Consider the following 26930-nt stretch of genomic DNA (forward strand, 5'->3'; position numbering starts at 1 on the left):
TCCTGAACAGACCCCAGCTGTAACGTTAAATCCTCGTGAACAGACCCCAGATGTAACGTTACACCCTCCTGAACAGACCCCAGCTGTAACGTTACACCCTCCTGAACAGACCCCAGCTGTAACGTTACACCCTCCTGAACATACCCCAGCTGTAACGTTACACCCTCCTGAACAGACCCCAGCTGTAACGTTAAATCCTCCTGAACAGACCCCAGCTGTAACGTTACATCCTCCTGAACAGACCCCAGCTGTAACGTTAAATCCTCCTGAACAGACCCCAGCTGTAACGTTACATCCTCCTGAACAGACCCCAGCTGTAACGTTAAATCCTCCTGAACAGACCCCAGCTGTAACGTTACACCCTCCTGAACAGACCCCAGCTGTAACGTTACACCCTCCTGAACAGACCCAGCTGTAACGTTACACCCTCCTGAACAGACCCCAGCTGTAACGTTACACCCTCCTGAACAGACCCCAGCTGTAACGTTACACCCTCCTGAACAGACCCCAGCTGTAACGTTACACCCTCCTGAACAGACCCCAGCTGTAACGTTAAATCCTCCTGAACAGACCCCAGCTATAACGTTACATCCTCCTGAATAGACCCCAGTTGTAACGTTAAATCCTCCTGAACAGACCCCAGCTGTAACGTTACATCCTCCTGAACAGACCCCAGCTGTAACGTTAAATCCTCCTGAACAGACCCCAGCTGTAACGTTACACCCTCCTGAACAGACCCCAGCTGTAACGTTACACCCTCCTGAACAGACCCCAGCTGTAACGTTACACCCTCCTGAACATACCCCAGCTGTAACGTTACACCCTCCTGAACAGACCCCAGCTGTAACGTTAAATCCTCCTGAACAGACCCCAGCTGTAACGTTACATCCTCCTGAACAGACCCCAGCTGTAACGTTACATCCTCCTGAACAGACCCCAGCTGTAACGTTAAATCCTCCTGAACAGACCCCAGCTGTAACGTTACATCCTCCTGAACAGACCCCAGCTGTAACGTTAAATCCTCCTGAACAGACCCCAGCTGTAACGTTACATCCTCCTGAACAGACCCCAGCTGTAACGTTACACCCTCCTGAACATACCCCAGCTGTAACGTTACACCCTCCTGAACAGACCCCAGCTGTAACGTTACATCCTCCTGAACAGACCCCTGCTGAGTCTAAAACTATCCTGATAAAGAAGGGCTATGACTTAAGGTCTCCGTGACAACGTCATCAGGATAACAGATAAGAGTGAAGGGATGAGAAGTCTCTATTGTCTCCTGTCTGCTCCTGTTCAGATAAGAAGGCTCTACTGTCTCCTGTCTGCTGCTGTTCAGATAAGAAGGCTCTACTGTCTCCTGTCTGCTCCTGTTTGGATAAGAAGTCTCTACTGTCTCCTGTCTGCTCCTGTTCAGATAAGAAGGCTCTACTGTCTCCTGTCTGCTCCTGTTTGGATAAGAAGTCTCTACTGTCTCCTGTCTGCTGCTGTTTGGATAAGAAGGCTCTACTGTCTCCTGTCTGCTGCTGTTCAGACAAGGCTCTACTGTCTCCTGTCTGCTCCTGTTTGGATAAGAAGGCTCTACTGTCTCCTGCTGTTCAGATAAGGCTCTACTGTCTCCTGTCTGCTCCTGTTTGGATAAGGCCCGTGTCATCAGCTCATCTGCATGATGCACCAACCAGTATGACATCATCATCAACAACACACTAACCCGAGTGCCAAGACAACCTCTACCTTTGAAACTTCTTACTAGAACCACAACTAAACAACAAATGCTGTTTCCTTTGACTGAATTGCCAAGAGTTCTTCATCAGGGCTTGTATGTTTCAAGCATCTCAGAATATGAGTGCTGGTCTACGATCAGGAACTCCCTGTAGTTATTATAATCGTCTTCATTATGACCTGAGAGACAAAACTGATCCTTGATCAGCACTTCTACTCAGAGACATTTTGGGAATACAGGCCTTGAATGCAATTTCCACCATCACAATGCTTAGAGATGCTGCATCTTAATCAAATATGTTCTCCAAGAGAGGAGTGTTACAGTAGACACATGTTCTGTTCTATTCTTGCAGTATTAATAGTCTATCTATCTCTTCTATATGACAACACGTGAGCTTCTTTGATTCCAGTATAGACATGGCCTATCTTAAAAAGGTACTGTAGTGTGTAGGATCAATCTGAGTGTTGTGTAAGTGATGGATTGGGCTGTACTAGCTCTGGTCCAGGGTGTTAGTGTGGTTACCTTCAGGTAGTCTGTAGTCCAGGGTGTTAGTGTGGCTGCCTTCAGGTAGTCTGTGGTCCAGGGTGTTAGTGTGGTTACCTTCAGGTAGTCTGTAGTCCAGGGTGTTAGTGTGGCTGCCTTCAGGTAGTCTGTGGTCCAGGGTGTTAGTGTGGCTGCCTTCAGGTAGTCTGTGGTCCAGGGTGTTAGTGTGGCTACCTTCAGGTAGACTCTGGTCCAGGGTGTTAGTGTGGCTGCCTTCAGATAGACTCTGGTCCAGGGTGTTAGTGTGGCTGCCTTCAGGTAGTCTGTGGTCCAGGGTGTTAGTGTGGCTGCCTTCAGGTAGTCTGTGGTCCAGGGTGTTAGTGTGGCTGCCTTCAGATAGACTCTGGTCCAGGGTGTTAGTGTGGCTACCTTCAGATAGACTCTGGTCCAGGGTGTTAGTGCGGCTACCTTCAGGTAGTCTGTGGTCCAGAGTGCTAGTGTGGCTGCCTTCAGGTAGTCTGTGGTCCAGGGTGTTAGTGCGGCTACCTTTAGGTAGTCTCTGGTCCAGGGTGTTAGTGTGGCAGGCAGTCTCAGCATCAGTGTTAGTGCGGCTTGCTGAAGTCTCAGCAGAGGACATGTTAACTCCATGGACCAGAGTGTTAGTGTGGCTTGCTGAAGTCTCAGCAGGGGGCATGTTAACTCCATGGACCAGAGTGTTAGTGTGGCTTGCTGAAGTCTCAGCAGGGGGCATGTTAACTCCATGGACCAGAGTGTTACTGTGGCTTGCTGAAGTCTCAGCAGGGGGCATGTTAACTCCATGGACCAGAGTGTTAGTGTGGCTTGCTGAAGTCTCAGCAGGGGGCATGTTAATTCCATGGACCAGAGTGTTAGTGTGGCTTGCTGAAGTCTCAGCAGGGGGCATGTTAACTCCATGGACCAGAGTGTTACTGTGGCTTGCTGAAGTCTCAGCAGGGGGCATGTTAACTCCATGGACCAGAGTGTTAGTGTGGCTTGCTGAAGTCTCAGCAGGGGGCATGTTAACTCCATGGACCAGAGTGTTAGTGTGGCTTGCTGAAGTCTCAGCAGGTGGCATGTTAACTCCATGGACCAGGGTGAAGGCTATACCTAAATTCAATGATGACCTCTATCATGAAATGTGTCATTGTTGTGAAGTTGGAAAAAGCAGTTTGAGTGTTATCGTATCTCTTATACTGCCTAATTCACTAGCTTTCAGTGAAGTGAGCAATTACCTCTTTGCGTCCCAAATGGTAACCTGTTCCCTATATAGTACCCTACTTCTGACCAGGACCCTATGGGCCCAGGGGTGCTATTTGGGACGTAGATCGAGAGTGAAGTAGGTAGCTAGCCGTGTGACAATATGATAAATAACAAAGTGCTGTTATAATATGTGCAATACAGATGTAGGATCTTAGGTCACCCTGTTGCAGGAGAACTTTCCTGCAATGCAGGAAACATAAAACTTGTCATGTATTTGTAATTTCCATTTACGACTTGATTTTCCATTATGAGCAATGTAATCAACCCTTACAAAAAATGTCCATTAATTATAATCTACATAATAATTCACATCTCCTGTTACTACAGGATTATTTTCCTGCTGTAGCAACCTGGCTCAAATTAAGATCCTACATCTGCAGCCTCCTTTGATAGAGAAATGTTGGTGTGTTTGGGGGACTGGTGGGAAGCACTTTGTGAAATAAATAGTTTTGCTCTTTTCAGGCCAATTTAGGTGCTTTAGATGTATAATTAGTGAAATATCATCATACCAAAAATGTCTTTGTTCATTGTAATGTTTTCCATCTTACTATTAACCCAACAGTTGACTGTCGGGTTCAACTAACTTTTTAATTCAGTAGAGTAGCAATACATTTCCTGTTGCAGTAACTTATTATACAAGTGGATTAGGGTCACTTTACAATCTGATTGGTTAAGGATCAGTTTTCAGCTGATTATCCAAATAAATCTGGAATTTTAAAAATGTGGGGGAACTCATTCTGTGTTGTCTATTGTATATAAAATTTGACAGTCTCAGCAGAAAAGGTCACTAGACACAAACGTGGAGAAAATCCAAATCATTTTACTGGAAAAATATAATTAAAAAGATGCATGAATAACAGACGATCATTACAACAGCTGTATACAACAGTCCCCAATGATCCTCTAGCTAGCACTACACTGACACAGTCTGGTCGGACTTTTACACAGGCTCTGCATCCCAAATGGCACCCTACTCCCTATCTAGCACACTACTTGTCAAAAGTAGTGCACTATACAGGGAATAGGGTGTCATTTGTGACGCGTACTAGGACTAGAGTTCAGAAGTAATCAAGGTGACATATTCACACTCCCCAGTAGCTTTAACAGCTACGGAAACCAAAAGTCTCCGATTCCCACAACAAACATTCAGCTGTACAGAACAGGAACAGACACATTGGTAGGGTCAGATCCAGGATCGCGCGGTCCGTCTCTGGATTAAGGGGTCAGTCTGAGTCACCCTCTGCTGTGACCCCTATGGCTCCCACAGCTCCAGCCAGCTCCTCCTCGCTGCCTTTCAGACGATCACCTGGACACACACACATCTATACTTCAGAAAAGGGTCTTGCACAAAATACAAATGAGCTGATATTGGCGTAGAGGAGACATAACTGTAGTGCCACAGCTGCTGTCACCATGTATTCTTCATTGTCTTTAGCTCCTACCGTGTTTATCATTTCACAACAAAACACCAGGAATGGCCCATTTTAGATAGTTTTACAGCCACTCCAGACTGAATCTATCCCTTGGTGCTTTCTGATGGAATATGTGGGCTAAAGCCAAATCTATTCTGAAAATGTAGATCACAGGAGGAATCACACCAGTTATGTCAAGTGGCGTCAAGCCTCCCTGGACTCTGGAATCCACAGAACAATTAGTCTGATACAGTCAGTAACTCCCTGTTCAGACCAGTCATATATAGTCTGATACAGTCAGTAACTAACTCCCTGTTCAGACCAGTCATATATAGTCTGATACAGTCAGTAACTAACTCCATGTTCAGACCAGTCATATATAGTCTGATGGCGTTAGTTACTGACTGTATCAGACTATATATGACTGGTCTGAACAGGGAGTTACTGACTGTATCAGACTATATATGACTGGTCTGAACAGGGAGTTACTGACTGTATCAGACTATATATGACTGGTCTGAACATGGAGTTAGTTACTGACTGTATCAGACTATATATGACTGGTCTGAACATGGAGTTAGTTACTGACTGTATCAGACTATATATGACTGGTCTGAACATGGAGTTAGTTACTGACTGTATCAGACTATATATGACTGGTCTGAACATGGAGTTAGTTACTGACTGTATCAGACTATATATGACTGGTCTGAACATGGAGTTAGTTACTGACTGTATCAGACTATATATGACTGGTCTGAACAGGGAGTTAGTTACTGACTGTATCAGACTATATATGACTGGTCTGAACATGGAGTTAGTTACTGACTGTATCAGACTATATATGACTGGTCTGAACATGGAGTTAGTTACTGACTGTATCAGACTATATATATATGACTGGTCTGAACATGGAGTTAGTTACTGACTGTATCAGACTATATATATATGACTGGTCTGAACATGGAGTTAGTTACTGACTGTATCAGACTATATATGACTGGTCTGAACATGGAGTTAGTTACTGACTGTATCAGACTATATATGACTGGTCTGAACATGGAGTTAGTTCCTGACTGTATCAGACTATATATGACTGGTCTGAACATGGAGTTAGTTACTGACTGTATCAGACTATATATATGACTGGTCTGAACATGGAGTTAGTTACTGACTGTATCAGACTATATATATGACTGGTCTGAACATGGAGTTAGTTACTGACTGTATCAGACTATATATATGACTGGTCTGAACATGGAGTTAGTTACTGACTGTATCAGACTATATATATGACTGGTCTGAACATGGAGTTAGTTACTGACTGTATCAGACTATATATGACTGGTCTGAACAGGGAGTTAGTTACTGACTGTATCAGACTATATATGACTGGTCTGAACAGGGAGTTACTGACTGTATCAGACTAATTGTTCTGTGGATTCCAGAGTCCAGGGAGGCTTGACGCCACTTGACATAACTGGTGTGATTCCTCCTGTGATCTACATTTTCAGAATAGATTTGGCTTTAGCCCACATATTCCATCAGAAAGCACCAAGGGATAGATTCAGTCTGGAGTGGCTGTAAAACTATCTAAAATGGGCCATTCCTGGTGTTTTGTTGTGAAATGATAAACACGGTAGGAGCTAAAGACAATGAAGAATACATGGTGACAGCAGCTGTGGCACTACAGTTATGTCTCCTCTACGCCAATATCAGCTCATTTGTATTTTGTGCAAGACCCAAGCACACATTCCCTGTATTTAATACAATAACAAATACTCACGGATAAGTTCAGCGATGGCCTTCTGTGTTCTCCTCTCAAGCTTCTCCAGCTTCTTCGCCACGTCTCGCTTCAAATCCCTTCAATCAGAAACAGGACATTAGACCACAACAACAAGGCATAGGGAAATTAACCAAGAATTATACTTCTTATACTATGAAGTATAATGTCTTAGTCAAAATGTCTTACCAATCAGGTTTCCTGGGGGCTAGGTTGGCCAAATCCTATGGAGGAAATATGATCACATGTACTTAAAATGGTGGAAACTTAACATGAACACTAATCAAACAGTAGGCTATCTACTAACTGATCCCAGAGGGCTTTGGATATTTGAACTATTTAAAGATCACTACTTACCACTTCTTCAATGACTGACTCTGGTTTAGCTGCATCTAGCTGGTCCTTCACTTTCTCCTCCACTGGAATAACACAAAGCATGCCTTATGTACAGCTACATCCTGTAATAGTTACAGGACCAGTCAAAAGTTGGACACACCTACTCATTCCAGGGTTTTTCTTTATTTTTACTATTTTCTACATTGTAGAATAATAGTGAAGACATCAAAACTATGAAATAACACATGGAATCATGTAGTAACCAAATAAGTGTTAAATCAAAAGATATTTAAAAATGTTAGGTTCTTCAAAGTAGCCACCTTTTGCCTTAATGACAGCTTTGCACACTCTTGGCATTCTCCCAACCAGCTTCAGGAGGAATGCTTTTCCAACAGACTTGAAGGAGTTCCCACATATGCTGAGCACTTGTTGGCTGCTTTTCCTTCACTCTGCGGTCCAACTCATCCCAAACCATCACAATTTAGTTGAGGCGGGTGATTGTGGAGGCCAGGTCATCTGATGCAGCACTCCATCACTCTCATTCTTGGTCAAATAGCCCTTACACAGCCTGGAGGTGTGTTGGGTCATTGTTCTGTTGAAAAACAAATGATACGCCATCCCATCTGGTTTTGGACTATCGCTGCAGAATGCTGTTGAAGCCATGCTGGTTAAACGTGCCTTGAATTCAAAATAAATCAGACAGTGTCACCAGCAACGCACCATCACACCTCCTCCTCCATGCTTCACGGTGGGAACCACACATGCGGAGATCATCCGTTCACCTACTCTCTGTCTCACAAAAACACGGCGGTTGGAACCAAAAATCTCAAATTTGGACTCATCAAACCAAAAGGACAGATTTCCACCGGTCTAATGTCCATTGCTCGTGTTTCTTGGCCGAAGCAAGTCTCTTCTTCTTATTAATGTCCTTTAGTAGTGGTTTCTTTACAGCAATTCGACCATGAAGGCCTGATTCACGCCGTCTCCTCTGAACAGTTGATGTTGAAATGTGTCTGTTACTTGAACTCTGAAGCATTTACTTGGGCTGCAATTTCTGATGAACTTATCCTCTGCAGCAGAGGTAACTCTGGGTCTTCCATTCCTGTGGCGGTCCTCATGAGAGCCAGTTTCATCATAGCGCTTGATTGTCGTTACTCTTTGCTTATTTGAGCTGTTCTTGTCATATTATTGACTTGGTCTTTTACCAAATAGTGCTATCTTCTGTATACCACCCCTACCTTGTCACAACACAACTGAATGTCTCAAACACATTAAGAAGGAAAGAAATTCCACAAATTAACAAGGCCCACCTGTTAATTGAAACTGGCTCTTCAATGCCAAGAGTGAGCAAAGCTGTCATCAAGGCAAAGGGTGGCTACTTCGAAGAATCTCAACTATTATTTGATTTGTTTAACACTTTTTTGGTTACTGCATGATTCCATATGTGTTATTTCATAGTTTTGATGTCTTCACTATTATTCTACAATGTAGAAAATAGTAAAAATAAAGAAAAATGAGTAGGTGTGTCCAAACTTTAGACTGGTACTGTATGTACTCAACATCAGCACCACAGCAGTGCCTTCCTCAAGCTATTCTCTGGAAAGATCTCCTCATCACTTCAGATGTCTCACCTGAAGCAGGTTTGGCCTTGGGCACCTGTCTCTCCTTCAGCTCTTCATCCTCTGGGGTGTAGTTCCTCAGCTTCAGCTCTCTGCTCAACACAAACACTGGCTTTAGTGCTGTGCATTGGTTTACACCCATAAGCTATACTATAAGCAGGTGTGTGTGTGAGAGAGTGAGAGTACGGTAAAGCCCCAGGTGGTGGCAGTGAAGCCACATGTATTAGATCCTACTACAAAACCAGCTGGGGACCTGAGGAGAGGAGGCAGTCTACAGACCTAAACCAAATGTATTAGGTCCTACTACAGAACCAGCTGGGGGACCTGAGGAGAGGAGGCAGTCTACAGACCTAAACCAAATGTATTAGGTCCTACTACAGAACCAGCTGGGGGACCTGAGGAGAGGAGGCAGTCTACAGACCTAAACCAAATGTATTAGGTCCTACTACAGAACCAGCTGAGGGGCCCGAGGAGAGGAGGCAGTCTACAGACCTAAACCAAATGTATTAGGTCCTACTACAGAACCAGCTGGGGGGCCTGAGGAGAGGAGGCAGTCTACAGACCTAAACCAAACACAGCTGCAGATTGTCGTCTCTGGAGGTTACTATACCAGTCAGGGAATAAGGCCTCCCTTTATTCTGTTGAACACATCTCATTAGCATGATCCATCTGCTCAATGGTTTAGTCTGTCTCCAGCACAGTAGATAACAGCTGAGGAGAGAGCTGGTATCCCACATGCTACGATAGATTGGGTTAGTCTGTCTCCGACACAGTAGATACCAGCTGAGGAGAGAGCTGGTATCCCACATGCTACGATAGATTGGGTTAGCCTGTCTCCAGCACAGTAGATATCAGCTGAGGAGAGAGCTGGTATCCCACATGCTACGATAGATTGGGTTAGTCTGTCTCCAGCACAGTAGATACCAGCTGAGGAGAGAGCTGGTATCCCACATGCTACGATAGATTGTCATCTATCATCAAGGGCCCTCTTGGTGGAATTCTTAGTGAGCTTGGATGACATCTGTGTAGGATAGACAGATTGAGCCCAAAGACAGGAGAAAACCCAACCTTCAATGTATGCATCCCAAATCACCCTATTCTCTATATAGGGCCCTGGTCAAGAGTAGTGCACTATATAGGGAATAGTGTACTTTTGGGAACACAGCCTGAGAACATGTCTTTGAATAGGGATTCCTCCTGAGGGAGTGAACAGTGATCTGAGCATGGATCAGTGTTGAAAGGGGGAGACCTAGTCAGTTGTACAACTGAATGCATTCAACTGAAATGTGTCTTCCTGCATTTAACCCAACCCCTCTGAATCAGAGAGGTGCGGAGGGCTGCCTTAATCAACGTCCACGTCTTCTGCACCGGGGAACACTGCCTTGTTCAGGGGCAGAACGACTGATTTTGACCTTGTCAGCTCTGGGATTCCATCCAGCAACCTTTCGGTTACTGGCCCAACGCTCTAACAACTGGTTGAGATGTAGGCTATAAGGTAGCTGGAGGAGACAGCAGAGAGCCTGTTGGGGATAAGGCATCTATGAGAGCTAGCAGTCAACCAACAGGCAGGTCAATACTTGTGTGGATCCAGGCTGGAATGCTGTCATACTCTGGTCCACCACAGCTCAAAGCAGTCAGCTCAGAGCTGCAGTGCATTCGTGCAGACCCCTTGACATTTTCCACATTTTGTTATGTTACAGCCTTATTCTAAAATTGATTAATTGTTTCCCCTCATCAACCTACACACAATACCCCGTAATGACAAAGTGAAAACAGGTTCGCAAATTTATTAAGAATAAAAAACAGAAATACCTTATGTAAGTATTCAGAACCTTTGCTGTTAAACTCTAAATTGATCTCAGGTGCATCCTGTTTCCATTGCTCATCCTTCAGATGTTTCTACAACTTGGAGTCCACCTGTGGTAAATTCAACATGATTTGGAAGGGAACATACCTGTCTATATGAGGTCCCACAGTTGACAGTGCATGTCACAGCAAAAACCAAGCCATGAGGTCGAAGGAATTGTCCGTAGAGATTCAAGACAGGATTGTGTCGAGGCACAGATCTGGGGAAGGGTACCAAAACATTTCTGCAGCATTGAAGGTCCCCAAGAACACAGTGGCCTCCATCATTCAGTTTGGAACCACCTAGACTCTTCCTAGACCTGGCCGCCCCGGCCAAATTGAGCAATTGGGGGAGAAGGGCCTTGGTCAAGGAGGTGACCAAGAACTCGATGGTCACTCTGACAGAGCTCCAGAGTTCCTCTGTGAAGATAGGAGAACCTTCCAGAAGGACAAACATCTCTGCAGCACCCCACCAAATCAAGCCTTCATGGTAGAGTGGCCAGAGGAAAGCCACTCCTTAGTAAAAGGCACATGACAGCCCGCTTGGAGTTTGCCAAAAAGGCACCTAAAGGACTCTCAGACCATGAGAAACAAGATTCCCTGGTCTGATAAAACCAAGATTGAACTCTTTGGCCTGAATGCCAAGCGTCACTTCTGGAGGAAACCTGGCACCATCCCTACGGTGAAGCATGGTGATGGCAGTATCAGGCTGTGGGGATGTTTTTCAGCGGCAGGGACTGGGAGACTAGTCAGGATCGAGGGAAAGATGAACGGAGCAAAGTACAGAGAGATTCTTGATGAAAACCTGCTCAAGAGCACTCAGGACCTCAGACTGGGGCGAAGGTTCACCTTCCAACAGGACAACGCAGGAGTGGCTTGGGGACAAGTCTCTGAATGTCATTGAGTGGCCCAGCCAGAGCCCAGACTTGAACCTGATCGAACATCTCTGGAGAGACCTGAAAATAGCTGTGCAGTGACGCTCCCCATCCAACCTGACCGAGCTTGATAGGATCTGCAGAGAAGAACGGGTGCGCCAAGCTTGTAGCGTCATACCCAAGAAGACTTGAGGCTGTAATCCCTGCCAAAGGTGCTTCAACAAAGTACTGAATACTTATGTAAATGTGATATTTCCATTTTTTCTTTCTAATAAACTTACCAACATTTCTACAAACCTGTTATTGCCTTGTCATTATGGGTTATTGTGTGTAGATAAGGATTTTTTTATTTTTAAGAAAAAGGCTGTAATGTAATAAAATGTGGAAAAAGTCAAGGGGTCTGAATACTTTCAGGATGCACTGTACTTTCCATGGACCTACAGTAGCGTAGCAGTAACCTAGAGGCTGGCCCTAGTGGTCAGAAAATGGGAGAAAACGGGACTGTTCATAATCGATCAGGCTACATGAAAGCAACAGGAAGACTGAGGACAACCATGTTTGCTGCATCACAACCATCTTGGCCTTTGATACCGCTGTTCTGCAATCTGAGCTCCCATGCAATTTTAATCACTACATGGTTGGTCACAAGATATCGCTCTCAGAAGACTAACAGAGGGGTGGAAAAAACATTTTCCAAGTCGCAAAGTGTTTGTAACCAGCGTCCATACCACAGCCAGTACTGTTCCACTCTCTTCAGAAGTACTTCCTGAGTTTGACCCACAAAAACACACAAACCCAGGCTGCATCCCACACGGCACCCATAGGGCTCTTATCAAAAGCAGTGCACTAAATAGGAGATAGTGTGCCATTTGGAATGCAGCAGAGGGATTTGCAATGGCCAGCCTGTGAGTGCACTGCCAGCCCAGTGCTGCCTGGACTATCATTAAACATAAACAATGGAAAAAAGCGTCTGTCGTGTAGGAGGGAGGGAGGAAGAGATGGCTGCTCTTGTTCCTGCAGCTGAAACACAGAGTAAACACTGAACACAGGACACCTGACTGGGAGGATGAGGTGCATTGGGAGACCTTGGGCTAATTCACTATAGGCACCCATCTGGAACAAAAACTGACAAACTACCTGAACTTGTCCTACATGAAATGCTTGTTTCCGTTTTCTGTACTAAAGAAAAGGACCCAGGAGAAACTAACCTGTGTCGCTCCTCTTCAGCTTCCTCCTCAGCCCGGTCCCTCTTCCTGTCTGGCTCCCCGTCCTCTCCATCTCTCACCTGTCAGGTGACAAACACTGGGCAATTAAAAAGGTGACAAAACACCGGGCTACCGAGGTGACAAAACACCGGGCTACCGAGGTGACAAACACCGGGCTACCGAGGTGACAAAACACCGGGTTACAGTGGTGACAAAACACCGGGCTACCGAGGTGACAAAACACCGGGCTACCGAGGTGACAAAACACCGGGCTACCGAGGTGACAAAACACCGGGTTACAGAGGTGACAAAACACCGGGCTACCGAGGTGACAAAACACCGGGCTACCGAGGTGACAAAACACCGGGCTACCGAGGTGACAAAACACCGGGTTACAGTGGTGACAAAACACCGGGCTACCGAGGTGACAAAACACCGGGCTACCGAGGTGACAAAACACCGGGCTACCGAGGTGACAAAACACCGGGCTACCGAGGTGACAAAACACCGGGCTACCGAGGTGACAAACACCGGGCTACCGAGGTGACAAAACACCGGGCTACCGAGGTGACAAACACCGGGCTACCGAGGGTGACAAAACACCGGGCTACCGAGGGTGACAAACACCGGGCTACCGAGGTGACAAACACCGGGCTACCGAGGTGACAAACACCGGGCTACCGAGGTGACAAAACACCGGGCTACCGAGGTGACAAAACACCGGGCTACCGAGGTGACAAAACCCCGGGCTACCGAGGTGACAAAACACCGGGCTACCGAGGTGACAAAACACCGGGCTACCGAGGTGACAAAACACCGGGCTACCGAGGTGACAAAACACCGGGCTACCGAGGTGACAAAACACCGGGCTACCGAGGTGACAAAACACCGGGCTACCGAGGTGACAAAACACCGGGTTACAGAGGTGACAAAACACCGGGCTACCGAGGTGACAAAACACCGGGCTACCGAGGTGACAAACACCGGGCTACCGAGGTGACAAACACCGGGCTACCGAGGGTGACCAAACACCGGGGCTACAGAGGTGACAAAACACTCGGTTACACGAGGTGACAAACACCGGGCTACCGAGGTGACAAAACACCGGGCTACCGAGGTGACAAAACACCGGGTTACAGAGGTGACAAACACCGGGCTACCGAGGTGACAAACACCGGGCTACCGAGGTGACAAAACACCGGGTTACAGAGGTGACAAAACACCGGGTTACAGAGGTGACAAAACACCGGGCTACCGAGGTGACAAAACACCGGGCTACCGAGGTGACAAAACACCGGGCTACCGAGGTGACAAAACACCGGGCTACCGAGGTGACAAAACACCGGGTTACAGAGGTGACAAACACCGGGTTACCGAGGTGACAAACACCGGGCTACCGAGGTGACAAAACACCGGGCTACCGAGGTGACAAAACACCGGGCTACCGAGGTGACAAAACACCGGGTTACAGAGGTGACAAACACCGGGCTACCGAGGTGACAAACACCGGGCTACCGAGGTGACAAAACACCGGGTTACAGAGGTGACAAAACACCGGGCTACCGAGGTGACAAACACCGGGCTACCGAGGTGACAAAACACCGGGTTACAGAGGTGACAAAACACCGGGCTACCGAGGTGACAAACACCGGGCTACCGAGGTGACAAAACACCGGGCTACCGAGGTGACAAAACACCGGGCTACCGAGGTGACAAAACACCGGGTTACAGTGGTGACAAAACACCGGGCTACCGAGGTGACAAAACACCGGGCTACCGAGGTGACAAAACACCGGGTTACAGAGGTGACAAAACACCGGGCTACCGAGGTGACAAAACACCGGGCTACCGAGGTGACAAAACACCGGGCTACCGAGGTGACAAAACACCGGGTTACCGAGGTGACAAAACACCGGGCTACCGAGGTGACAAACACCGGGTTACAGAGGTGACAAAACACCGGGTTACAGTGGTGACAAAACACCGGGTTACAGAGGTGACAAAACACCGGGCTACCGAGGTGACAAACACCGGGTTACAGAGGTGACAAAACACCGGGCTACCGAGGTGACAAAACACCGGGCTACCGAGGTGACAAAACACCGGGTTACAGAGGTGACAAACACCGGGCTACCGAGGTGACAAAACACCGGGTTACAGAGGTGACAAACACCGGGTTACAGTGGTGACAAAACACCGGGCTACCGAGGTGACAAACACCGGGCTACAGTGCGCATTAAGCAGCACCGCTGCTAAATCATGGCCGCCACTGCAAAATAATCTAAATAAATAATTATATACTTTTTAGGATGGTCAAATGTTTTCAGTATAAACTTAAATTACTAAAACCAGATATAAAGTATGTAGAAAAGATAATGGACCATATATATATATATATAAAAATAAATAAATACACTACCATTCAAAAGTTTGGGGTCAATTAGAAAAGTTCTGAAAGAAAAGCACTTTTTAGTCCAATAAAATATCAAAATGCTCAGAAATACAGTGTAGACATTGTTAATGTTGTAAATGACTATTGTAGCTGGAAACTGCAGATTTTTTAAAAATGGATTATCTACATAGGCATACAGAGGCCCATTATCAGCAACCATCACTCCTGTGTTCCAATGGCACGTTGTGTTAGCTAATCCAAGTTTATAATTTTAAAAGGCTAATTGATCATTAGAAAACCCTTTTGCAATTATGTTAGCACTGAAAACTGTTGTCCTGATTAAATAATTAATAAAACTGGCCTTCTTTAGACTAGTTAAGTATCTGGAGCATCAGCATGTGGGTTTGATTAGCGGCTCAAAATGGCGTGAAACAAAGAACTTTCTTCTGAAACTCGTCAGTATATTCTTGGTCTGAGAAATGAAGGCTATACCATGCGAGAAATTGCCAAGAAACTGAAGATCTCGTACAATGCTGTGTACTTCTCCATTCACAGAACAGCGCAAACTGTCTCTAACCAGAATAGAAAGAGTGGGAGGCCTCGGTGCACAACTGAGCAAGAGGACAAGTACATTAGAGTGTCTAGTTTGAGAAATAGACGCCTCACAAGTCCTCAACTGGCAGCTTCATTAAATAGTACCTGCAAAACATCAGTCTCAACAGTGAAGAGGCGACTCCGGGATGCTGGCCTTCTAGGCAGAGTTGCAAAGAAAAAGCCAGATCTCAGACTGGCCAATAAAAAGAAAAGATTAAGATGTGCAAAAGAACAGACACTGGACAGAGGAAGACTGGAAAAATGTGTTATGGACAGACAAATCTAAGTTTGTCACAAATGAGAACATTCGTGAGACGCAGAAAATATGCTGGAGGAGGCAATGTGATGGTCTGGGGGTGCTTTGGTGGTGGTAAAGTGGGAGATTTGTACAGGGTAAAAGGGATCTTGAAGAAGTAAGGCTATCGCTCCATTTTGAAATCGCCATGCCATGCCATGTAGACGGTGCTTAATTGGAGCCAATTTCCTCCTACAACAGGACAATGACCCAAAGCACAGCTCCAAACTATGCAAGAACTATTTAGGGAAGAAGCAGTCAGCTGGTATTCTGTCTATAATGGAGTGGCCTGCAGTCACCGGATCTCAACCCTATTGAGCTGTTGTGGGAGCAGCTTGACAGTATGGTATGTAAGAAGTATCCATCAAGCCAATCCAACTTGTGGGAGGTGCTTCAGATGACCTCAACAAATTGACAACTAGAATGCCAAAGATCTGCAAGGATGTTATTGCTGCAAATGGAGGATTCTTTGACAAAAGTTTGAAGGACACAATTATTTCATTTTTTAAAATCATTATTTATAACCTTGTCAACATCTTGACTATATTTCCTATTTATTTTGCAACTAATTTCATGTATGTTTTCATGGAAAACAAGGACATTTCTAAGTGACCCCAAACTTTTGAACAGTAGTATGTATGTATGTATGTATGTATGTATGTATGTATGTATGTATGTATGTATGTATGTATGTATGTATGTATGTATGTATGTATGTATGTATGTATGTTTCAATAAGATAATCTTTGAGAATTAACAACCACCAAAAAAAGCAGTCGGGGAGAATCTAAAATTCCCCAAATGGCATGGTCCCCCATTAAGTTTGTTTTAAGGTTTGGGTCACTAGTCCCCCGTCCCCACTAGACAGTAAGTAATAAGGATCATGTCTTCCTTCAAGGCTAACTTCTCTCCAGGACACTAACACAATACTTTGTTTTACTGCTGCTATTTCATTATGTTACTTTTATTACCTTTTTTTTATTTTTTTACTTAAACTTATTTTTCTTAAAAAGTTTTTAAAGCATTGTTGGTTAAGAGCGTGTCAGTAAGCATTTCACTGTAAGGTCTAGTACATCTGTTGTATTCGGTGCATGTGACAAATACAATTTCATTTGATGATTCATTACCTTTTTGAGGTAGGCCCATTTGGGATTCAAATAGAAACATTACATTATGGGCTTGAGGGCTGTGAAATACAAATAATGAGATCCTTAAAAAAACATAGGAGTTGGTCTGAAAAATCAATACAGCCTAACTGTCACGCAAACTGTGATGGAGTTAGTAAAACTAACCAGGTCACAAGACAGGAGTGGTTCCCTGTATGAAAACATGTCACCATAAAACATACACATGTAAACAAAAAGTAGTTTTTTTTTTTTTTTAAATATCAGAACATTGTTGACCGTGACCCAAGTCACAAAACATAACAATGAGGACTAGCAGGACTCCTCCCAGTCCTGCATTTTCCTGGAGAGGCTTCCTGTCCACCAGCTGGAACAATCAAAACGGACTCATTCTCCAGTACAGTACAACAATCACATGCTGTAGGAATGTCAACAGCCGTTCATCAAGAATAGCCAAGCTGCTGGGCCAAGCCCACTGGCGTTCCCCTTCAACGGGGCTGTCGCTGGCTTAGCCAAACACACTGAAGGACATTCCCTGATTGTGTTGCAAATGGCAACTTAGTCAACAGAGCCCTGGTCAAAAGAAGTGCACTATATAGGGCGTAGGGTGCCATTTGGAAGGGAGACCAATTCTAACGGCCAAAACGGTGACTTGCTTGCCCTTGGAACAAACAACACATATAGTGTCATTTGGAGGACATTTGCAGCAGTAGAACAAGCAGCATATAGTGTCATTTGGAGGACATTTGCAGCAGTAGAACAAGCAGCATATAGTGTCAATTGGAGGACGTTTACAGCAGTAGAACAAGCAGCATATAGTGTCATTTGGAGGACGTTTACAGCAGTAGAACAAGCAGCATATAGTGTCATTTGGAGGATGTTTACAGCAGTAGAACAAGCAGCATAGTGTCATTTGGAGGACGTTTACAGCAGTAGAACAAGCAGCATATAGTGTCATTTGGAGGACGTTTGCAGCAGTAGAACAAGCAGCATAGTGTCATTTGGAGGACGTTTACAGCAGTAGAACAAGCAGCATATAGTGTCATTTGGAGGACGTTTGCAGCAGTACAACAAGCAGCATATAGTGTCATTTGGAGGACGTTTACAGCAGTAGAACAAGCAGCATAGTGTCATTTGGAGGACGTTTACAGCAGTAGAACAAGCAGCATATAGTGTCATTTGGAGGACGTTTGCAGCAGTACAACAAGCAGCATATAGTGTCATTTGGAGGACGTTTACAGCAGTAGAACAAAAAACCAATGTAAACAACAAGACTGAGGCTCAAGGAGGAAGCTGTTAAGTGGACTTTGGTTGTGTTGGTCGCACTCAGTCACACTGGTAGACTACAGTGTGTGTGTGTGTGTGTGTGTGTGTGTGTGTGTGTGTGTGTGTGTGTAACTGATAAAAGCCAAACTCTTTTAGGCAGGGGCCACAGAGCTAGGTGAGGGGCCTGTCCCTAGTAGGGAAACACTGGTGCCGTATAATGTAGCTAGAAGTTGAGGACTCATGATGACTAGCTAGCTATCTGTTGTGAGTGGAGAGACTTTAAATAGACCATATGATCAGCCTAAATGTCCAGGAGCCATACTGAACAAAGCATCTGCCAGCTAGCTAGCTACAAAGCAAAAAGTGTGATGATATAAAACGCATTGTAGGATACAAAATGGATCATCACACAGAGTTCTCACTCCCTACGAGCTCTATCTTGAATTACTCCTGTTTGGGAGCGTATCAACAGCAGCAGAGGAACGCTCAACTCGGTTCTCTTATATCGAGACGGAGTTGAGTTTTGATAACTGGTCGCAGGATTTGCTAGAAAACAACATGTAGTCAATTGTAGTAAAAATGTTCCATTCTGAAAAGGCTTACCTGTTACCTACGTTAGTCCTGTACAACTACGGTCCTTCTGCAGGGTGCTGAGATGTATACCAGGTGTTGGGACGTCCCTACCCTAAACCCTACCCATTTAAAAAAAAGTCAACTTCAATGGGGACCCAGTTGAATCTTAGCTGACGTAGTACGAGCAGCAAGGGAAAAGTCGGTGATTCTATTCACAAACAAGTTTTTATTTAAAGTATGAATTTCATCACCCGGCGGTTGTACATAGGGACCGACATAGGGACCGACATAGGGACCGACATAGGGACCAACATAGGGACATTTACAAGAACTGACTGATGGTGGCTCAATGTTGTCAAATCAATTTGTCACATGCTTGGTAAACAACAGGTGTGGACTATTAGTGAAATGCTTGGTAAACAACAGGTGTAGACTAACAGTGAAATGCTTGGTAAACAACAGGTGTGGACTAACAGTGAAATGCTTGGTAAACAACAGGTGTGGACTAACAGTGAAATGCTTGGTAAACAACAGGTGTGGACTAACAGTGAAATGCTTGGTAAACAACAGCTGTGGACTAACAGTGAAATGCTTGGTAAACAACAGGTGTGGACTAACAGTGAAATGCTTGGTAAACAACAGGTGTGGACTAACAGTGAAGTGCTTGGTAAACAACAGGTGTGGACTAACAGTGAAATGCTTGGTAAACAACAGGTGTGGACTAACAGTGAAATGCTTGGTAAACAACAGGTGTGGACTAACAGTGAAATGCTTGGTAAACAACAGGTGTGGACTAACAGTGAAATGCTTGGTAAACAACAGGTGTGGACTAACAGTGAAATGCTTGGTAAACAACAGGTGTGGACTAACAGTGAAGTGCTTGGTAAACAACAGGTGTGGACTAACAGTGAAATGCTTGGTAAACAACAGGTGTGGACTAACAGTGAAGTGCTTGGTAAACAACAGGTGTGGACTAACAGTGAAATGCTTGGTAAACAACAGGTGTGGACTAACAGTGAAATGCTTGGTAACAACAGGTGTGGACTAACAGTGAAATGCTTGGTAAAACAACAGGTGTGGACTAACAGTGAAATGCTTGGTAAACAACAGGTGTGGACTAACAGTGAAATGCTTGGTAAACAACAGGTGTGGACTAACAGTGAAATGCTTGGTAAACAACAGGTGTGGACTAACAGTGAAATGCTTGGTAAACAACAGGTGTGGACTAACAGTGAAATGCTTGGTAAACAACAGGTGTGGACTAACAGTGAAATGCTTGGTAAACAACAGGTGTGGACTAACAGTGAAATGCTTGGTAAACAACAGGTGTGGACTAACAGTGAAATGCTTGGTAAACAACAGGTGTGGACTAACAGTGAAATGCTTGGTAAACAACAGGTGTGGACTAACAGTGAAATGCTTGGTAAACAACAGGTGTGGACTAACAGTGAAATGCTTGGTAAACAACAGGTGTGGACTAACAGTGAAATGCTTGGTAAACAACAGGTGTGGACTAACAGTGAAATGCTTGGTAAACAACAGGTGTGGACTAACAGTGAAATGCTTGGTAAACAACAGGTGTGGACTAACAGTGAAATGCTTGGTAAACAACAGGTGTGGACTAACAGTGAAATGCTTGGTAAACAACAGGTGTGGACTAACAGTGAAATGCTTGGTAAACAACAGGTGTGGACTAACAGTGAAATGCTTGGTAAACAACAGGTGTGGACTAACAGTGAAATGCTTGGTAAACAACAGGTGTGGACTAACAGTGAAATGCTTGGTAAACAACAGGTGTGGACTAACAGTGAAATGCTTGGTAAACAACAGGTGTGGACTAACAGTGAAATGCTTGGTAAACAACAGGTGTGGACTAACAGTGAAATGCTTGGTAAACAACAGGTGTGGACTAACAGTGAAATGCTTGGTAAACAACAGGTGTGGACTAACAGTGAAATGCTTGGTAAACAACAGGTGTGGACTAACAGTGAAATGCTTGGTAAACAACAGGTGTGGACTAACAGTGAAATGCTTGGTAAACAACAGGTGTGGACTAACAGTGAAATGCTTGGTAAACAACAGGTGTGGACTAACAGTGAAGTGCTTGGTAAACAACAGGTGTGGACTAACAGTGAAATGCTTGGTAAACAACAGGTGTGGACTAACAGTGAAATGCTTGGTAAACAACAGGTGTGGACTAACAGTGAAATGCTTGGTAAACAACAGGTGTGGACTAACAGTGAAATGCTTGGTAAACAACAGGTGTGGACTAACAGTGAAATGCTTGGTAAACAACAGGTGTGGACTAACAGTGAAATGCTTGGTAAACAACAGGTGTGGACTAACAGTGAAATGCTTGGTAAACAACAGGTGTGGACTAACAGTGAAATGCTTGGTAAACAACAGGTGTGGACTAACAGTGAAATGCTGACTCACGGGCCCTTCACAACCATGCAGAGAGAAAGAATTGAGAAATAATAGAAAAGTAAAACACATAATAATAAATACACAATGAGTAACGATAACTTGGCTGTATACACAAGGTACCAGTACCTAGTCGATTTGCAGGGGTACGAGGTAACTGAGGTAGATATGTACATATAACTAGGAATAAAGTGACATATAACAAGGAATAAAGTGACATATAACTAGGAATAAAGTGACATATAACTAGGAATAAAGTGACATAAACAGTAGCAGCAGTGTATGTTATTAGTCAAAAAAGTTAGTGCAAAAAAGGGTCAATGGAGATCATTAAATATTTAACTAAATAGCTACCCGGACTAACTATTTAGCAGTTTTATGGCTGGGGGGGGGGTAGAAGCTGTTCAGGGTCCTGTTGTTTATGGACATATTCAATCTCTCCCTATCTCAGTCTGCTGTCCCTACATGCTTCAAGATGTCCACCATTGTTCCTGTACCCAAGAAAGCAAAGGTGACTAAACTAAATGACTATCACCCCGTAGCACTCACTTCTGTCATCATGAAGTGCTTTGAGAGACTAGTTAAGGATCATATCACCTCCATCTTACCTGACACCCTAGACCCAGTTCCGTTTGCTTACCACCCCAATAGATCCACAGACGATGCCATCGCACTGCCCTATCCCATCTGGACAAGAGGAATACCTATGTCAGAACACTCATTGACTATAGCTCAGCCTTCAACATCATAGTACCCTCCAAGCGCATCATTAAACTTGGGGCCCTAGGTCTGATCACGGCCCTGTGCAACAGGTTCTTGGCCACCCCCAGGTGGTGAAGGTAGGAAACAACACCACTTCACTGATCCTTAACACAGGGGCCCCACAAGGGTGCGTGCTCAGCCCCCTCCTGTACTCCCTGTTCACCCATTACTGCATGGCAACGCACGCCTCCAACTCAATCATCAAGTTTGCAGATGTCAACAGTAGTAGGCCTGACTACCAACAATGACGAGACAGCCTACAGGGAGGAAGTGAGGACCCTGGCGGAGTGGTGCCAAGATAATAACCACTCTCTCAACAAAATGAAGGAACTGATCATGGACTTCAGGAAACAGCAGAGGGCGCACGCCCCTATCCATATCGACTGGACCGCAGTGGAGAAGGTGGAACGCTTCAAGTTCCTCGGCTTCAAGTTGCAAAGCTCCAAGTTGCTTAACTTACGGTGGCAGGTAGCCTAGTGATTAGAGCGTTGGACTAGTAACCGAAAGGTTGCTGATGAGGTAAAAGTCTGTCGTTCTACCCCTGAACAAGGCAGTTAACTGACTTGCCTAGTTAAATAAAGATACAATTAAATATAGAATTAGCTCATCACTAAGATCAAGCCTGGGACTGAACACCTCCCTCTGTAACTGGATCCTGGACTTCCTGACAGGCCGCCCCCAGGTGGTGAGGTTAGGCACAACATCCGACACGCTGACCATCAACACGGTAGCCCCTCAGGGATGTGTGCTTAGTCCCCTCCGGTACTCCATGTTCACCCACGACTGCGTGGCCTCACACGACTCCAACACCATCAACTTTGCTGACGACACCACAGTGGTAGGACTGAGCAGTATCCACATTACTAAGTAATTAACATGGCCCACAGACAACCACACATGTCAGCGGCTCGTCCCCCTCAGATCCTCAAAAAGTTCTACAGCTGCACCATTAAGAGCATCTTTACTGGCTGCATCAGCGCTTGGTACGAAAACTGCAAGGCCCCTGACTGCAAGGCGCTAGACAGTGGTGAGTAGAGCCCAGTACATCACCGGGGCTCCCTGCCATCCAGGACCTCTACACCAGGTAGTGTCAGAGGAAGGCCACCCAATCCATAGACTGTTCTCTCTCTGCTTCCGCATGGCAAGTGGTACCAGTGAACAAAGTCTGGAACCAACAGGACCCTGAACAGCTTCAACCCCTAAGCCATAAGACAGCTAAACAAGACTGCTGATTTGTTAACCCACTGTTCCTAGGCTGTCATTGAAAATAAGAATTTGTTCTTAACTGACTTGCCTAGTTAAATAAAGATTTAAAAAAATAAAAAAATGTAAATACATCACTGACAATCTGAAATGTTCCACCCCCATGCAGACAGTGTGGTGATGAAGGCACAGCAGCGCCTTTTCAAACTCAGGAGGCTAAAGAAATTCCGCTTGGTCCCTAAGACTCTCAGAAATCTTTACAGATGCACAATTGAGAGCATTATGTCGGGCTGTATCACCACCTGATGCGGCAACTGCACCGCCACATGGCTCTCCAGAGGGCGGTGCGGTCTGCCCAACGCATCACCGGGGGCACACTACCTGCCCTCCAGGACATCTACAGCACCTGATGTTACTGGAAGGCCAAAAAATATCATCAAGGACATCTACCACCCGAGCCACAGCCTGTTCACCCCGCTATCATCCAGAAGGCGAGGTCAGTACAGGTGCATCAAAGCTGAGACCGAGAGACTGAAAAAGCTTATATCTGAAGGCCATCAGACTGTTAAATAGCCATCACTACCCGGTTACTCAACCCTGCACCTTAGAGGCTGCTGCTCCATATACATAGACATGGACACATTGGCCACTTTAATAATGGAACACTAGTCACTTTAATAATGTTTACATACTGCTTTACTCATCTCATATGTATATACTGTATTCTATTATACTGTATTTTAGTCAATGCCACTCCGACATTTGCTCGTCCTAATATTTCTATATTTCTTAATTCCATTCTCTAACTTTTAGATGTGTGTATTGTTGTGAATTGTTAGATACTACTGCACTGTTGGAGCTAAGAACACCAGCATTTTGCTACACCCGCAATAACGTCTGCTAAATATGTGTTTCCAATACAATTTGATTTGATTTGTTGGTTCCAGACTTGATGCATTGGTACCGCTTGCCATGCGGTAGCAGAGAACAGTCTATGACTTGGGTGGCTGGAGTCTGACAAGTTTTAGGGGTTTCCTCTGACACCGCCTGGTATAGAGGTCCTGGATGGCAGGACGCTCGGCTCCAGTGATGTACTGGGCCGTACGCACTACCCTCTGTAGCTCTTAGAGATGTGGACAGCGAGTAACTTGAAGCTCTCAACCCGCTTCACTATAGCCCTGTCGATGTGAACGGGGGTGTACTTGGCCCTTCTGTTTCCTGTAGTCCACGATCAGCTCCTTTGTCTTGATGACATTGAGGGAAAGATTGTTATCCTGGCACCACACTGCCAGGTCTCTGACCTCCTCCCTATAGGCTGTCTCATCGCCGTAGGTGATCAGGCCTACCACTGTTGTGTCGTCAGCAAACTTAATGATGGAATTGGAGTCGTGCTCGGCCACGCAGTTGTGGGTGAACAGGGAGTACAGGAGGGGACTAAGGAACGCACCCATGAGGAGCCCCCGAGTTGAGAGTCAGTGTGGCGGATGTGTTGTTGCCTACACTCACCACCTGGGGGCGGCCCGTCAGGAAGTCCAGGATCCAGTCGGAGGTGTTCAGTTCCAGGGTCCTTAGCTTAGTGATGAGCTTGGAGGGCACTATGGTGTTGAACTCTGCACTGTGACGTTAGCTTAGTGATGAGCTTGGAGGGCACTATGGTGTTGAACTCTGCACTGTGACCTTAGCTTAGTGATGAGCTTGGAGGGCACTATGGTGTTGAACTCTACACTGTGACCTTAGCTTAGTGATGAGCTTGGAGGGCACTATGGTGTTGAACTCTGCACTGTGACGTTAGCTTAGTGATGAGCTTGGAGGGCACTATGGTGTTGAACTCTGCACTGTGACCTTAGCTTAGTGATGAGCTTGGAGGGCACTATGGTGTTGAACTCTACACTGTGACCTTAGCTTAGTGATGAGCTTGGAGGGCACTATGGTGTTGAACGCTGCACTTTGACGTTAGTCAATGTATTCTTACATGAACAGATTGCGTCATCTGTGGATCTGTTGGGGCGGTATGCGAATTGGAGTGGGTCCAGGGTGTCTGGGATGATGGTGTTGATGTGAGCCATGACCAGCCTTTCAAAACATATCATGGCTACAGATGTGCTCACTAAGGGGCGATAGTCATTTAGACAGGTTGTTGCTAGCAAATCCCATGACCAGTTATCACAACAACTCCGAGAGAACAAAATTGAGCATTCTCATCTAATATCAACAGTTGATTAATGAACTAACATGTTTTAGTAAATGATCCCATCATAGCTGGCTAGCTAATTTCACCATCACTTCACAACTAGCTAACTAGCATAGCAAGCTAATACAGACAGCTAGTTAGCTAGCCTAGTAGTTATCTAACTAGATAACCATGTAGAATCTGTTATTTGAGATTCCAGTTAATCCGTTTTGCACAGCTAACGTTAGCTAGCTATGTACATTTCAAACGAATGTCAAGAGCAATGCTGTGTGTAATTAGCTCCTGTTATTTCCATCAGCTAGCTAACGTTACCTAGCTAACTCAAACAGCTGGTAGCGAGCTTGCTAATTCTATGTTTGTACTGTTTACAACACAGACAATGTTATTGCTGGGTGATACTCACTTGAAGTTGTCGACCTCTCAAAGCTTTAAGTCTTTCTTTCCTTTTTAATGCTTGTTCCTGCAGTGAACCAACCGATTGCTCCATTTTTGTTTCACGTTGTGTTGAAGTGGTTCTGAAATCGATTCATAGGACTAGCTAGTAGCTACTCTCAAAGGTTTAGAAGCGAGTGCTGAGCGCATCGATTCATGGCCTGAACATCTGAGCAAATAGGCAGGCTACTGGGGGCTACTGTATTAATAAATGATGTGCAAAATAATAACACACTAATATAATCAGAATATCTTATAAAATATGTATTTTTTAAAACCTATGCATTTACTAGAGCAAAATTAGAAGGAAAGAATTATTCCAAATTAGAAAGGCTGCAAAGCCTGCAATAATGTCACAAGACATCATGATCAACAATCTATCTATCTAATGTTTTTCATTGCAAATAAAACATCAAACTGAATGGTTGCCTTGTACAACATTGGCACCTTGTTTACTGAGCAAATATGCAGGGGTGCAAAAATTAACATTTCATTTGATCTTGGCAGGCGTTTTATTTGAAATAAGTTGTGGTTCAGTTGACCCTGGTCAACCAGTCGACTGCCTGCCCCTCTCCCAGCCTTTAATTGGCTCGATGGAAGTTCTGTCAATCTCTAGTGAATCTTTGTTTTCATTTCAACAGCTTTCCACTTGTGATGTGTAGGACGTCTTGCACAAGATTGGTGTTAAAAAAAATCCACTGGGGCTGATTTGCTTGATCCTTTCTTGTTGCAGCTTTCTGCTCCTCTGATTGTAGAATTAGAACTATTATTTTTAACCTTACAATTATTCCTGGTACAATCCCCCGGGTCTGGAAGGTGGCCCATATACTCCTCCTTCACAAAGGTGGTGATCTGTGTGACCTAAATCCTTATTGAACTATTTACAAACTCTCTTGCCTAGCAAAAATTCTAGAATCCTTGGAAAACCCTCAATTTAGATCCTTTTTAACTAGCGAATGTATTCTAAATGTACACCAGTCAGGTTTCAGACCAGATTAAAGCACCATCTTTGCTACTTCTTTGGTTTTAAATTATTTTCTTAATTGTTTGGATAAGAAGAAACACTGTGCGGCCTCTTTTATTGACCTGTCTAAAGCCTTCGACACTATGGATCACTC

At 44.9% G+C, this 26930-nt stretch overlaps 1 protein-coding gene across 1 annotated transcript; it reads right to left on the minus strand.

Moving 5' to 3' along the window:
* Positions 1–4281: 4281 nt before the first annotated feature.
* LOC115187620 (coiled-coil domain-containing protein 12) lies at positions 4282–25968 on the minus strand. Its single transcript, XM_029746592.1, has 7 exons — positions 25784–25968; positions 12560–12636; positions 8644–8723; positions 7034–7095; positions 6866–6900; positions 6680–6756; positions 4282–4787 (listed from the first exon to the last, which is right to left on the minus strand). Exons 1-7 carry the CDS (start codon positions 25865–25867, stop codon positions 4705–4707), a joined length of 498 nt encoding a protein of 165 aa, XP_029602452.1. The 5' UTR covers positions 25868–25968; the 3' UTR covers positions 4282–4704.
* Positions 25969–26930: the final 962 nt, after the last annotated feature.

This window comes from Salmo trutta, unplaced genomic scaffold, assembly GCF_901001165.1.
Source record: "Salmo trutta unplaced genomic scaffold, fSalTru1.1, whole genome shotgun sequence".
NCBI lineage: Eukaryota > Metazoa > Chordata > Actinopteri > Salmoniformes > Salmonidae > Salmo > Salmo trutta.